A 16,139-nucleotide genomic window follows, 5' to 3' on the forward strand; every position below is an offset into this window, starting at 1 on the left:
GAGAATCCTAAAGACTCTACCAGAAAACTCTTAGAGCTTATCCACAAATTTGGCAAAGTTGCAGAATACAAAAATCAATACACAGAAATCGATAGCATTTCTATATACTAACAATGAAAAAGCAGAAAAGGAAATTAGGGAAGCAACCCCGTTTACCATCGCATCCAAAAGAATAAAATACCTAGGAGTAAACCTACCTAAAGAAACAAAAGACCCGTACTCTGAAAACTACAAGCCACTGATGAAAGAAATCAAAGATGACACAAATAGATGGAAAGATATACCATGCTCGTGGATTGGAAGAGTTAATATTATCAAAATGACTATACTACCCAAGGCAATCTACAGATTCAATGCAATCCTTATCAAATTACCAAGGACATTTTTCACAGAACTTGAACAAAATATTTTAAAGTTTGTTGGGAAGCACAAAAGACCCAGAATAGCCAAAGACATCCTGAGAAAGAAAAATGGAGCTGGAGGAATCAGGCTCCCAGAACTTCAGACTATACTACAAAGCAACAGTCGTCAAAACTGCATGGTACTGGCACAAAGACAGAAATATAAATCAGTGGAACAGGATAGAAAGCCCAGAATTAAACCCATGCACCTACAGTCAACTAATCTGTGACAAAGGAGGCAAGAAGATACAATGGAGAAAGGACAGCTTGTTCAATCAGTGGTGCTGGGAAAACTGGACAGCCATGTGGAAAAGAATGAAATCAGAACACTCCCTAACACCATACACAAAAATAAACTCCAAATGGATTAAAGACCTAGATATAAGACCAGACACTATCAAACTCCTAGAGGAAATCATAGGCCAAACACTCTCTGACATAAACGATAACAACATCTTCTCGGATCCACCTATCAGAGTATTGACAATAAAAAGAAAAATAAACAAATGGGACCTAATCAAACTGAAAAGTTTCTGCACAGCAAAGGAAACCCTAAACAAAATGAAAAGACAACCCACAGAATGGGAGAAAATCTTTGCAAGTGAATCAAATGACAAGGGATTAATTTCCAAAATTTATAAACACCTTCTGCAGCTCCATACCAAAAAAACAAACAACCCCATCAAAAAATGGGCAGAAGATCTAAACAGATAGTTCTCCAAAGAAGACATACAGATGGCCGAGAACACATGAAAAGATGTTCAGCGTCACTCATTATTAGAGAAATGCAAATCAAAACCACCATGAGGTACCACCTGACACCAGCCAGAATGGCCATCATCCAAAAGTCTACAAACAATAAGTGCTGGAGAGGGTGTGGAGAAAAAGGACCCCTCTTACACTGTTGGTGGGATTGTCAATTGGTGCAACCACTGTGGAAAACAGTATGGAGATTCCTCAGAAAACTAAACACAGAACTACCATTTGATCCAGCAATCCCACTCCTGGGCATCTATCTAGAGAAAAGCACAACTCGCAAAGACACATGTACTCCAATGTTCATTGCAGCACTATTTACAATAGCCAAGACATGGAAACGACCTAAATGTCCATCGACAGAGGAGTGGATCCAGAAGATGTGGTACATATACACAATGGAATATTACTCAGCCATCAAAAAGAATGAAATACCAGCATTTTTAGCAACATGGATGGACCTAGAAACTATCATGCTAAGTGAAGTCAGCCATACGATGAGACACCAACATCAAATGCTTTCACTGACATGTGGAATCTGAAAAAAAGGACAGACGGAACTTCTTTGCAGAACAGATGCTAACTCACAGACACTGAAAAACTTATGGTCTCCAGAGGAGACAGTTTGGGGGGTGGGGGGATATGCTTGGGCTGTGGGATGGAGATCCTGTGAAATCAGATTGTTATGATCATTATACAACTATAGATGTGATAAATTCATTTGAGTACAAAAGAAAAAATGGAAAATAAATAAATAAATAAATCCAATGACGGATGCCCTTGCAAGAGGAGAGGAAACACACACACAGACATAGACACACACACACACAGGAAGGCCAGGGGAAGAAGGCAAAGATTGGAGTGATGAAGCTACAAGCCCAAGAAGGCCAAAGGCAGCTGGAAGCCACCAGACGCTAGAGAGAGGCAAGGAAGGACTCCTCTCGGGCCTTTAAAAGGAGCAAGACCCTGCAGAACCCTTGATTTCAGATCTCTCTTCTCTAGAACTGTGAAAGAACAAATTTCTGGTCCCTATTTATGGCAATCATTTCCCCCAGTGTTCTCAAGTGAACTCCACACCTGAATTCTGTTTTAAGAGGAAAATAATTTTTTCATAGATGTTAAAAAGTCCAGTAAATATTCTTTTAGGATTTTTCCCTCAGAGTTATATGAGTACTGAATTTCTGAAATTTGGTTTTGTAAAGAAGTCTTACCAGGAAGCCTCATTTCCAGATATCCTCGCACTCTACTAATAAGATCAGAAGGAGGTCTCTCTCCTGACTGCCCTGTTCCAGCTTCATGTGTGTGAATATCCAAAAGCAGCATCTCATTCAGCATGACCTGACGAAGTTTTGGTGAGAACTCTGTCACCAACTCCAAACAAGCAGCAAATAGCTGTTTAGCATGGGAAAAGTCCTATGAAAAGAAATAACAGAAGAGCCTGAATCATCCTTCCTCTGGAATAAAAAAATATGTGTCTTTATAAGTAAAGAAAAAAGAGGAAAAGAATTCGTTTAAATGGTTAACACCGGTTATCCAGGGGAGTGAGGCTAGATTATCTTTTTCTTTTCTCATATATATATTTTTTTTTTGGTCTTTTTTTTTTTAAGGGCCGCACCCACAGCATATGGAAGTTCCTGGGCTAGGGGGTCGAATCAGAGCTATAGCTGCCATCATACACCACAGCCATAGCAACTCTGGATCCTTAACCAACTGAGCAAGGCCAGGGATCGAACCTGCATCCTCATGGATGCTAGTCAGGTTCTTAACCTGCTGAGCTACAATGGTAACTCCTAGACTACCTTTTTCTTTATCATCTCTGCATTGCTGATTTATTCCAATTAATACTTAATTACTTTGTAATTACAAAAATACCTAATAATCAACACATGCTAAACAAGTTTTACATAAATTATAAAATAATGAAAATAAAATTTTTATATAATTATACACATACATTGTATAGGTATAAAATTCCATGAGTAAACACCCTTCTCCATCTCTAATAGTCAGAATGAAACTTTACCCCCTTCAGAGTTCCCGTCGTGGCGCAACGGAAACAATCCAACTAGGAACCATGAGGTTGAGGGTTCATCCCTGGCCTCGCTCAGTTGGTTAAGGATCCAGTGTTGCCGTGAGCTGTGGGGTAAGTCGCAGACGAAGCTCAGATCTGGCGTTGCTGTGGCTGGCAGCTGTAGCTCCGAATAGACCCCTTGCCTGGGAACTTCTATACACTGCAGGTGCGACCCTAAAAAGACAAAAATAAATAAATAAATAAATTCTACCCCCTTCAACAAGGTTCCACATTCCAATGTTTTGCACATAACCCTATTAGCCTACATAACCGGCTAATAAATAAATCAAATCAGCTATGATCCAAGCCCTTTCCTACATATGTCCTTCCAACTTTTCCAAAGATAAGCCTTCGCTCACTCTCTCCACATGCTTCCTTCACTCCTATAATCTGGCTTCTATCACCACATCATGAAGAAGAAACAGCTCTCACTAAACAAAGATCTAATTGTACTGCACACCTTTCAGTTACTTACTGGACTTAGAGGCTGCCTTCTCTTAAGAGGCTGGTCATTCTCTTTCTTTTTTTTTTTTTTTTGTCTTTTGTCTTTTTAGGGCTGCACCCGAGGCATATGGAGGTTCCCAGGCTAGGGGTCTAAACGGAGCTGTAGTTGCCGACCTACACCAGAGCCACAGCAACGCAGGATCCAAGCCATGTCTGTGACCTACACCACAGCTCACGGCAACACCCGATCCTTAACCCACTGAGCAAGGCCAGGGATCTAACCTGCATCCTTATGGATGCCAGCTGGGTTCACTAACCACGGAGCCACAACTGGAACTCCAAGAGGCTGGTCATTCTCTTTCTTAACATCCTCTCTCTCCTTAGCTATTATGACTCCACAAGTCTGGTCCTCACACCTATCACATCGCTTTCTGGGATCCAAGGTTGGATCTCCTAAGTTCCGTATATTCTCCCAGGGTGATCTCTGCTGATTCTTAAATCTGTATTTCCAGTCCAGACTATTTCCAAAATAGATTACAAATTCCCTATGTAAAATCTACAAAAATAATTTTAAGGTTCTGTGGGTTTTAGCTTTTTCTTTTTTTCCTTAGCTTGGAATACAATCTTTTATTAACTGAATCTTAAAGAACACAAATAACAGGAAGTTCCCATTGTGGATCAAGGGTAACGAGCCTGACTAGTATCCATGAAGATGCGGGTTCAATCCCTGGCCTTGCTCAATGGGTTAAGAATCCAGCGTTCGGAGATCCCGTCGTGGCGCAGTGGTTAACGAATCCGACTAGGAACCATGAGGTTGCGGGTTCGGTCCCTGCCCTTGCTCAGTGGCTTAACGATCCGGCGTTGCTGTGAGCTGTGGTGTAGGTTGCAGACGCGGCTCGACAAAAAAAAAAAAAAAAAAGAAAGAATCCAGCGTTGCCATGAACTGTGATATAGGTCACAGAAGAGGCTCAGATCCTGTGTTGCTGTAGCTGTGGTGCAGGCCGGCAGCTACAGCTCCACTTCAACCCCTAACCTGAGAACATCCATATGCCACAGGAGCAGCCCTAAAAAGCAAAAAAAAGAAAAAAAGAATACAAATAACAACTATTCATGTTCTCTAATTTTTTTTTTTTTGTCTTTTCGACATTTCTTGGGCCACTCCCGCAGCATATTGGAGTTTCCCAGGATAGGGGTCGAATCAGAGCTGTAGCCACCAGCCTACACCACAGCCACAGCAATACAGGATCCAAGCCGAGCCGCGTCTGCAACCTACACCACAGCTCACGGCAACGCCAGATCCTTAACCCACTGAGCAAGGGCAGGGACCGAACCCGCAACCTCATGGTTCCCAGTCGGAATCGTTAACCACTGAGCCACGACAGGAACTCCATCTCTAATTTTTTAAAAGAAACAGAGTAGTATCCATATGTCCAAGACCATTTCCATACTTACGAGGGTAAATAAAAACGAATAAACCCAAACATCTAATTCTCTTAGGTCTATGATTATGATTTTAAGAGCAGGAAAATGGAGTTTCTCCTGTGGTGCAACAGGATCGACGGCATCTCTGCAGCTCCAGGATGCAGGTTTGATCCCTGGCCCAGCACAGTAGGTTAAAGGATCCAGCACTGCTGCAGCTGCCAAGTAGGTCATAACTGTGGCTCGGATCTGATCCCTGGCCCAGGAACTCCATATACTATGGGGTATATATGCTTCCAAACAAGAAAAAAGATCAGGAAAACATAACTGATTCTAATTCCTGGCTTCAGGATTAGTTAATACAGCATATTCTTTTTTTTTCTTTTTTTTTGGCCAGACCTGCAACATGTAGAAGTTCCCAGTCCAAGAACTGAACCCGCCCCATAGCAGCGACCTGAGCTGCTGCAGTGACAATGCTGGATCTTTAACCTGCTAAGCCACAAGAAAACTCCAATAAAGCATATTCTTAGCCAGAGGTCAAAGAATGTTATGCTTTTACTCACCTTAACAGTGCTGCAGTGTAAACCTTTGGCCATGAGAATGTAAACCAAATCTCTTGTTAAATTGTCTTTAATTCCCAGGATAACACCACTATAAACAGAAGGTACCTCCCACTAGAAGAAACAAAAATACATAAATACACACACACATAAAGCCATATCTAGATCAGAAACTTTCAGTAATAGTCAACCCCATTTAAAAAAATCTCTCAGGAGTTCCCGTCGTGGCACAGTGGTTAACAAATCCGACTAGGAACCATGAGGCTGTGGGTTCAATCCCTGCCCTTGCTCAGTGGGTTAACGATCTGGCGGCGTTGCCATGAGCTGTGGTGTAGGTTGCAGACACAGCTCGGATCCCGCGTTGCTGTGGCTCTGGCGCAGGCCAGTGGCTACAACTCTGATTCGACCCCTAGCCTGGGAACCTCCATATGCCGCGGGAGCGGCCCAAAGAAATAGCAAAAAGACCAAAAAAAAAAATCTTTCAAAGGTCATTTTTGAAAAAGAAAGCTCAATGACAGCCATAATGAAATGCTAATCAAAATGAATACATTCAGTATAATGAGCTACTAAAAAATTAATTAAATGCATGGTCTCTTTCTAAAGGATGGCCTATAAAAATAAAGGGAAAAAAACTCTAGGAGTTTTATGGATTAACCCACATGGTCCTCACAACAGTATTATTAAGTAGGCACCATTATCTCCATTTTACAGATGAGAAAATGGAGGCACACGAACGTTGACTCGCTGAAGATGATACATTAGTTAAGTATGGAGCTGGGACGCAAACTCAGTACCAGAACGCCCGCTCTTAATATCATGCTATATATACTTCCTCATCAATAAAGATGAACATGAAGAGCAATGTTAACGCTAAAGAAACCCAACTAAGGTTCAGAGCAATTTTTCATTTCACTGCATTTTGCATGTTCCAACCCCATAAAGTATACATCAACTTCTGGCTGCTTTCTATTATACATTCAGCAGAGCCAGAGGATGCAGTTAAATTAGAAGCACTGCCATATTACTTTAGTTTCGCCACTATCTATGGACTAGTGCCCTCGTATCTCTAGCTACATTCCACTGAAATGTTTAAAAAGCTATTTTCATTTGCACTTTCCATACAGGAAAACTTTTAAATAGACAACTTCAGAAACACGTAACTAAATCAGCTTGACAGTTAAAAATGTTCTATAAAGAAGTTTTAATGAAGTAGTTCCAAGCTGTAGGTTTTAGACTTCAAGAGTATATTCCCTATAAACACACGGCAAGTATTAGCTACAGACTGCATAAATAATATACCTTATTCACATATTTATAGATGTATTGAAAATGCATATAGAGGAGTTCCCATCGTGGCTCAGAGGAAATGAATCTGACTAGAATCCATGACACAGGTTCCATCCCTGGCCTCGCTCAATGGGTTAAGCATCCAGTATTGCTGTGAGCTGTGGTGTAGGTCGCAGAAGTGGCTCGGATCTGGCATTGCTGTGGCATAGGCTGGTGGCTACAGCTCCAATTCGACCCTAGCCTGGGAACCTCCATGTGCCTCGGGTGCAGCCCTAAAAAGACAACAAAAAAAGAAATAAAAAAAAGAAAATGCATGCAGATGCTGTAACCTGAAATATAAGCTCATTTGTAGCTGTTATTGGTTTAACAGTATCTTTTTTGGCTATTTCCTATTTTCTCTGTCAACTGATGTTCAAAGGACACTGTCATGTGAAGGTCCTTCACGCTGTTAATGAACTGGTGACCAAAAGGGGCTCTTATTCTCAAAAAAGCATCAGAAAACAAGGGTAATTTTCTTATCTGTTCTTAACAGAGGCTTTCTTACCTTATTAGATACTGTCCAGAATTGGCGCTCTGAGGTCATCCCATGTAATTCAATTAAAATCTGTCGAATCCTCCAGGGATCCACTGACAGTATCAGCTGATGCTCCAACTGGCCAATGTTAACACTTGCTGAGGCTAAGAAAGGAAGAGATTTCCCTTTAAACAATGATTTGACTCAAAGGTATACATAACCCTATAAATATAAGAACGGTAATTTACTGAAATTGTGCATGTTTGTTAAGTACTATAAGTTAAAAGCAACTCGTGAAAACTGATTTACTCAACATAATGCAAATTATGTATTAACTTCATCCTCATACAGAAAGCCTAACATAATCCGTATTATGTCTGCATTTAATACACAAATGCATGTAAGATAAAGATAATGAAAATATAAACAGACAAAAATCAATAACTGGTACACAGAGATATATGGAAAAATTTAGCTTATATAGACAGTCTCCTACTTTTGAACATACTATGTTAAAATCATGTATAAAATGTTAATTTTGAGTAATACACATCAAGGATATGTGTTTTTTTGAAGGGAGAGAATGAGGAGGTAGTAGAGGTACTGCCTTTCCAGTGAACCAAAAATGATCATTAAAATCCCTGATTACAACCCAGCTTTCAGATACAGTCTTCAATAATGCATTTCTACCATTTTATGTATGTTAATATTATTCTTTTCCTTTACAACTAGCCAAATTTAAATCTAATGAGGATCAAAGCAGCTAAAATTTCGTTCAACCAAGTGAATTTTCTGTGTCTCCTACATTTTTTAAAAGCTTGTATTTCTTACAGCAACACTGTATTTTCTACTTATATTCATAAAAATGCAAGCAAAAAATGGAAGGAAATAATCAAATAAGGCAAAAACGGCAATGTTGCCAAGGCTGAACGTCTAGCCAGCAGACAGTGTCACAGTGATAAACTGGCTGAAATGCATGAAAGCCTGTACCTTTTTCGGTTCTCAACTGCTCCCCACCCCCATCCTGTTTTTCACCTTCAAGAACACAGTAGCCGAGTGAAGTGGGTCTATTTCCCCAGCTAAAACCTTTCATGTATCTAGGCTTAAATCTCCATTAACCAAAGACTCAGCAGAGTCCCAAGACTTAACTGCTTAGATAGAAATATAACCACAGAAGACAGGTAAACTTCTATTAATTACTGGCCTAAGTGAAACAAATACGAGGATATCCTCAAATACACTGAGGGGCAAAAGGTGCCAACATTTGAGCTAGCAGAGCTAACCTGGGATATCATAAAATGAAGTTACAGGTTTAATGCACAGATTCACTCTAGGGGATCTTTTCCTCATCTGATCAACAAGTAGCTTTCGTTCTTCATCTTTCAACAATGTAATGAAAAGCTCATGTGAAGAAATCATGAAAACATACTGCAGATCTTCCAACCCCAGACACACATTCCTAGATCAGTAAGAAATATTATAAAACAAAGAAGTGTATAATTTTAGTTTGGGGAAAACAACCATATTAACCAATTTTTATTAATAAACCCATATTAAAAAGCCACCATTTCATAAATTGCACAATAATTTGAAATAAGGTTAAGTATTCCTCTTTGGTCCTTATTTAAATTGTGATTTCAACGCTACATATACAAAAAGAGTAAGCGACAGAATCCTAGGTTTTGTGTGGCTACATGAATCTAAACCATAACTGTTCTCAAATACCAATTCTTGACTGATTATAACAAATGCAGAACAAATCCTAAATGATAATAAAAGATATTTTTCTCACAGGAGTATAAGTTCACAGTTAAGGGGAAAAAAGAGAAAAGAAAAGAAAGGCACTTACTTTAGAAAAGCAGCCATGTTCCCTTTCAAAGAATCTGAAGCTTTTTCTAAATTTATTGATCTTGAACATACCTAGAAATTTGAGTAATTTTTATTTGAATATAGGTATTTTAAAATAATTATACTACTACAGCTTGAAAATTTTAGATATAAAAACAACAGAATTTTCCTTTCAAACACATATCAGTCACAGACTTCGTTAAGAAATTTAAGAAATGAGATAAAAGAAGACTCTATTAAGGGAAGTAGGAGTGGAATGTGACCATTTAGCAAACTAAGGAGTCCTGCCGAAATTTATAAAATATGCTGCCAAGTTAAACGGGGTGATCAAATTTAAGAATCACTAGTTCATCAGTAAAGTGAGATAAGATTCATCTGAGACAGATGAAAAGAATGGTCAATATTAACTAAGGTATACAGAACCAATGGTTGAAAAGGTAAGTTTTAAAAAATAAACAATAGGAGTTCCCATCACGGCTTGGCGGTAACTAATCCAACTAGGATATGAGGACACAGGTTCCATTCCTGACCTCACTCAGTGGGTTAAGGATCCAGCATTGCATGAGCTGTGGTGTAGTCTACACACGCGGCTTGGATCCCGTGTTACTGTGGCTGTGGTATAGGCTGGCAGCTATAGCTCCAATTTAACCCCTTGCCTGGGGACTTTCATACGCCGCTGGTGTGACCCTAAAAAGAAAAAAACCCAAAAACAATAAAAGTAAAGAGAAACAAAACTACCTATGAAAATATTAGTTATCTGAAAATAATATTCTTATAATACTATTCTGAGTTTATTAGATTCGCCTCCTTCACACATACTATTAATAATCGTCAAAAAAAACATTATTGGAGTTCCCGCCCTGGCTCAGTGGTTAACAAATCTGACTAGGAACCATGAGGTTGCAGGTTCGATCCCTGGCCTTGCTCAGTGGGTTAAGGAGCTGGCACTGCTGTGAGCTGTGGTGTAGGTCGCAGACATGGCTCAGATCCCTCGTTGCTGTGGCTCTAGCGTAGGCTGGTGGCTCAGCTCGGATTAGACCCCCAGCCTGGGAACCTCCATAATGCCACAGAAGTGGTCCCAGAGAAGCCAAAAAGACAAAAAAAAAAGAAATTAATGTAAAAATCCCTAAACTCAGGAGTTCCCACTCTGGCACAGTGGATTAAGAGCCAGACTGCAAGAGCTCCTGTAGCAAATGCAGCCCTAAAAAGAAAAAAAAAAGGAGGGGGGTAAATTCTGTAGTGAATTACATCTTAGTGAAGCTATTAAAAGGAATAAAAAGGAGCAATTCCCTTGCGTAGCAGCAAGTTAAGGATCCAGTGTCACTGAAGCAGCTTGGGCGCTGTTGTGGCACAGGTTTGATCCTTGGCCCAGTAACTTCCACATGCTGTGGGCGTGGCCAAAAAAAAAAATAAATAAATAAAAAGAAATAATAGTATTTTAAATTACCATGTTCAGAAATAGTATCTCTTAAAAGTACTATGCTCAGACGAACAGGTTACCTTGTCAGTATATATCACATCTGAGCATCTTAGAGAATTACAATATATTTACCTTCTAATAATCTCGCCTTGTGTAGATAAATTAAGAAAAGGTGATATTGCTATAGATGCTATAAACATTAAAAAGATAATTTAAAACTTTAATTTTTTTTTTGGTCTTTTTTTGCCTTTTCTAGGGCCGCTCCCGCAGCATATGGAGGTTCCCAGGCTAGGGGTCTAATCGGAGCGGTAGCCGCCAGCCTACCCCACAGCCACAGCAACACCAGATCTCAGCCTCGTCTGCGACCTACACCACAGCTCATGGCAACGCCGGATCCTTAACCCACTGAGCAAGGCCAGGGATCAAACCCGCAACCTCATGGCTCCTAGTCAGATTCGTCAACCGCTAAGCCACGACGGGAGCTCCTAAAACTTTACTATTAATCAACTTAAAAGTTTAGATGAAGTTGATAAATTCTTAGAAAAGAACTTTTCAAAACTAATCAAGAAAAAACAATAGCTGATGAAATCACTGATGAAATTGAATCAATGTCAAAAATCTTCCAAAAAAATTAAAAAACTCTCCAGGCCCAAATACACCATTGGCAAATTTTAACCAAGAGTGAAAAAAGCCAAAAGTCCATTTTTACATGAACTTTGCCAGGCAAGAAAAATGAACACCAGAGCTCCTTCTACCAAACACTGTACTGGAGATCACTGTCAGCACAATAAAACAAGTCAAAAGAAATAAAAACGAAAAGGTTAGAGAAGGAAAAACTCAAAATGATTATTTATAGATAAAGACTTTATTTAGAAAAATAAATGAACCTACAGATTAAATTAACAGAATTTTTAAGAGTTTAGCAAAGTAGTTGGAAACAAAATCATTATTTACCAATGCATAAACTACTTTTTCTTCTTTTTAGGGCTACACCTGCAACATATGGAAGTTCCCAGGCTAGGGGTAGAATGGGAACTGCAGCTGCCGGCCTACGCCTCAGCCACAGGCAACACAAGATCCAAGCCACATCTGCGACCTACACCACAGCTCATGGCAATACTGGATCCTTAACTCACTGAGTGAGGCCAAGGATCTAACCCGCATCCTCATGAATACTAGTCAGGTTCTTAACCTGCTGAATCATGACAGGAACTCCCGCATAAACTATTTTTAAGTTCATTAAAAAAAAAAAAGACTTCTATGTAAAAATTATAAAGCTCAAAAGGACATAAAGGAATAAATAAATCAAGAGCTACACTAGATCACGGATTAGAATATTCAGTATTGAAAAGATACTAATTTGTCTTAAATGGGTTTTTAAGTGTAATGTAATTCCAAATTAAAATCCAACAGGCTTATTTGTGAAATTTGACAAGCTGAGTCTATAGAGAAATGCCAAAGGACAAGAATAACCAATATAACTTTGAAAAACAAGGTTTGTACTTCAGATGCTATCGAGATAGGGATACTGATATATGGGTAAACAAAACAGAAAGTGGTACAGAACACAGCCCGGATACAGGCCCACAGACGTACAGACATCTGGCATTCAACAGAAGTAGCACTGGAGATTGGTAGGAAAAAAAGATGAACGTTTCAATAAATGGTATTGGAACAAGTGAGAAAAAAGAACATCAGCCCTCCCTACTTCACATGATGCGTAAAAATCAATCATAGATGAATTAAAGACCTAAATATGAAAAGAAGGCTAAGCTCTAGAACTTTTAGAAGATAAAATATAAGACAATTTTCATGACCAAAGGATATGAAAAGCTTCCTTAAGACACAGAAATCCGCTAATCTTCTCTATAAAATTAAGAACTTTTAAAATAATAAAAACATTGTTGGAGTTCCCGTCGTGGCGCAGTGGTTAACGAATCCGATTAGGAACCATGAGGTTGTGGGTTCGGTCCCTGCCCTTGCTCAGTGGCTTAACGATCCGGCGTTGCCGTGAGCTGTGGTGTAGGTTGCAGACGCGGCTCGGATCCCGCGTTGCTGTGGCTCTGGCGTAGGCCGGTGGCTACAGCTCCGATTCGACCCCTAGCCTGGGAACCTCCATATGCCGCGGGAGCGGCCCAAGAAATAGCAACAACAACAAAAATGACAAAAGACCAAAAAAAAAAAAATTGTTAAAGGAGAAGTGAAACTCAGAGAAGATGCCTACAATATTTTAAATTGGTAAAGGAGAAAATATATCAAAAAAACTCTTGTGCCCCAACAAAAAGACAATTCAACGGAAAAATGAGGCATACCACTTAGAACAGGTACCTCAAAAGATGAAATCTACACGTGTAAAAAAAATAAATGAAAAGCTGTTAAATTCCTCAGTATTAAAGGAAATGGACATTAAAACCTCAAAGAGATACCATTATACAGTGACCCTAACAGGAAACCTGACAGTACTAAGTGTTAGCAAAGATGAGAACTCGCACGCACGCTGGTGGCAAAAACACTTTGAAATCATATAGTGATATTGCAGATACACTTTCTCCAGCAATGTAACAGACAAATGGTATGTGTGGACACCAGGATATATGTATGAGTCTGTCCCAAACAGCAAAACAGCCACAAACAAAAAATACACAAATGTCCATCATCATGGGAATGAATAAAGAAACTGTTGCATGGTCATCAGGTTGAATGCCTTATAGCAATGAGGGGGAAAAAACTGTATCTGCACACAATTTGAAAAAAATATCTCACAAATACGTTAATTGAAAGACAGAGTTTATTTTCTATGATTTCATTTACGTAAAGTTCAAAACAGGAAAATTAAAGAATATTCCCTAAAGACGCACACAAAGGTGATACGACTATAATAAAAAGCAAGGAAATGATCATCACAAAAAAGCAGGGCAGTGGTTTTCTCAAGAAGAGGCAGAGAGGGTTTGGGAAGGAGCATAAAAAAGTCTTCTAGAGTGCTGGCAATGTTGTATTTTTGGAACTAGGAGTAGTAACTGTGCTCTATGCATTTCTCTCAAAGTCTAATTACATTAAGACTATTCAAGAGGTAGAAAGATACAGCAGAGACACAGATTCTGGAGCTCAAATAAGAGGTGAGAAGTCAGATCTGAGTGTTTTTAGCAAACAGGTGATTGAAGTTTTGAATGAGAATATAAAATGATATGAGAGGTTGAGTGAGTTAAGGACAAGACTTCTGTAAATAAAAACATTAAAGGGAGAACAAAAGAGAAGTTGGTGGAAAACTAAAGAAAAGTGGATGGAGGAGAACCAGCAGGATCACCCAGAAGATGACAGGGCGGGACAGCACAGTAACTATCAGCCAGAGAGGCAAGTCAGATGAAGACAGAAGAGGGCACTAGGTCTGGCAACTAAGAGGTCACTGTTGGTAAACTTAAAGCAAAATTATAAATCGAAGGGGGAAAAAAATGTCTTACCTCCAGAAGAAAGTCTATTTTCTCTTTATTAGGTCTAAGAAACAGCTGATTAAATTGAACACTAATTGTTCTACCTTCCAATATATCACGGACTGTGTTACAGGCACAGACTTTAAAACAGATTTCATCTAGAGCTTCATTTCTGTAGAATACACAAGTAGATACACTGATGTTAATTTTTTGAAAAAAAGGTATATATTACAAAACTAAACTCACAAGAATAAGTCATTTATTATTGAGAGAGAAGATTCTACCATATTCAGGCACATTAGTAAACATCTAAGTCAGTGGGAAACAAAAAGAACGGAGGGTTCTGAATTTATCAAGGGACAATTTAGCTACAGATTAGATCACAGACTCAAATTCTCCTGTGTACATTTTTTTCCCCAAAGTGTTTTTAAAATGGATTAGATGAGGAGTTCCACATCATGGCTCAGTGGTTAACAAACCCAGCTGATATCCATGAGGACTCGGGTTTGATCCCTGGCCTCGCTCAGTGGGTTAAGGATCCGGCATGGCTGTGGCTGTGGTGCAGGTCTGCAGCTATAGCTCTGATTTGACCCCTAGCCTGGGAACCTCCATATGCTGTGGGTGTGGCCCTAAATAGACAAATTAAATATAAAATAAAATAAAATGGATTAGATGAAAATTAAAGTGGCTCCTCTGGCCATGTTAACTTCCCATATACTAAAAAAAAGGGAAAGTACTATGACAGACATACAGGTAATTTAGAGGGATGCTTTTGATAAACCTGAAATGAACATTTATTCTTTTATTCAAAAACCAAAAAGTAATTCACTTACTTACCCCTGTTGAGCTTTCTGAAAGAGTTCCCTTAGGACTGACTGCCGGAACTGGACAGGCAAACTGAAGGTTAAGTTGTCTTCAATGAAAATATTTATTGCCTCCTAGAACACAGACAAAATTGCATCCATTTCAAAAATCATGACAAAGTTTCTTTACTTTAAGAATCTCTCCCGCCCTCCCTAAAAAAATTAGAATTTGAAAGTCTTTACATAATAGAAAATTCACCCTAAAGAGAATCATTAAAATATCTTGCTAAGAAAATCTTCTTTTTCAAAAATTTTAAAATTACATTAAGAGTAAAAATTGATCACGGGGCATTCCTGTTGTGGCTCAGCAATAATGAACCAACTAATATTCATGAGGACACAGGTTCAATCCCTGGCCTCGCTCAGTGGGTTAAGGATCCAGCATTGCCATGAGCTGTGGTGCTGGTTACAGAGGTGACTTGGATCCTGTGTTGCTATGGCTGTGGTGTAGGCCACAGCTCCAATTCGACCGCTAGCCTGGGAACTTCCACATGCTACAGGTGCATTCCTAAAAAGCAAAAAAAAAAAAATTTGACAATCATGGGCCTAAAATGAGAAGTGAGAGAAGAATCAATAAATAAGCAATTCAGCTACATTATTAGAGAGAATTGTTTTTAATTCTTCTCATCCACTTTACGTTTTTTTTTTGTTTTTTTTTTTTTTTTTTTGCTTTTTAGGGCTGAACCTGTAGCACATGGAAATTCCCAGACTAGGGGTTGAATCAGGGCTGCAGCTGCCAGTCTACACCAAAGCCATAGCAATGCAGGATCTGAGCCACATCTGCAACCTATACCACAACTCACGGCAACACCAGATCCTCAGCCCACTGAGCAGGGCCAGGGATTGAACCCCCATCTTCATGGATACTAGTAGGGTTCCTTACCACTGAGTCACAATGGGAACTCCACTTCTCATCCACTTTATTTATTTATTTATTTTTCTTTGTTTTTGCCTCTTCTAGGGCCGCTTCCCGTGGCATTTGGAAATTCCCAGGCTAGGGGTCTAATCGGAGTTATAGCCGCCGGCCTACACCAGAGCCACAGCAATACAGGATCCAAGCCGAGCCACGTCTGCAACCTACACCACAGCTCACGGCAATGCCGGATCGTTAACCCATTGAGCAAGGGC

The 16,139-nt window shown here is 39.5% G+C and overlaps 1 protein-coding gene across 1 annotated transcript in view; it reads right to left on the reverse strand.

The window, feature by feature from the left end:
* INTS8 (integrator complex subunit 8) overlaps window positions 1–16,139 on the reverse strand; it is a 60,887-nt gene that overhangs the window by 25,910 nt on the left and 18,838 nt on the right. Inside the window, exons 9-15 of the mRNA XM_047783581.1 lie at window positions 14,986–15,086; window positions 14,179–14,320; window positions 9,302–9,372; window positions 8,736–8,911; window positions 7,483–7,616; window positions 5,655–5,765; window positions 2,369–2,570 (exon numbers count right to left, since the gene is read on the reverse strand). Of these exons, the coding sequence (XP_047639537.1) occupies window positions 2,369–2,570; window positions 5,655–5,765; window positions 7,483–7,616; window positions 8,736–8,911; window positions 9,302–9,372; window positions 14,179–14,320; window positions 14,986–15,086 (937 nt within the window). The remainder of the gene's footprint in view (window positions 1–2,368; window positions 2,571–5,654; window positions 5,766–7,482; window positions 7,617–8,735; window positions 8,912–9,301; window positions 9,373–14,178; window positions 14,321–14,985; window positions 15,087–16,139) is intronic.

The sequence above is a fragment of the Phacochoerus africanus genome, chromosome 6 (assembly GCF_016906955.1).
Source record: "Phacochoerus africanus isolate WHEZ1 chromosome 6, ROS_Pafr_v1, whole genome shotgun sequence".
Classification (NCBI taxonomy): domain Eukaryota; kingdom Metazoa; phylum Chordata; class Mammalia; order Artiodactyla; family Suidae; genus Phacochoerus; species Phacochoerus africanus.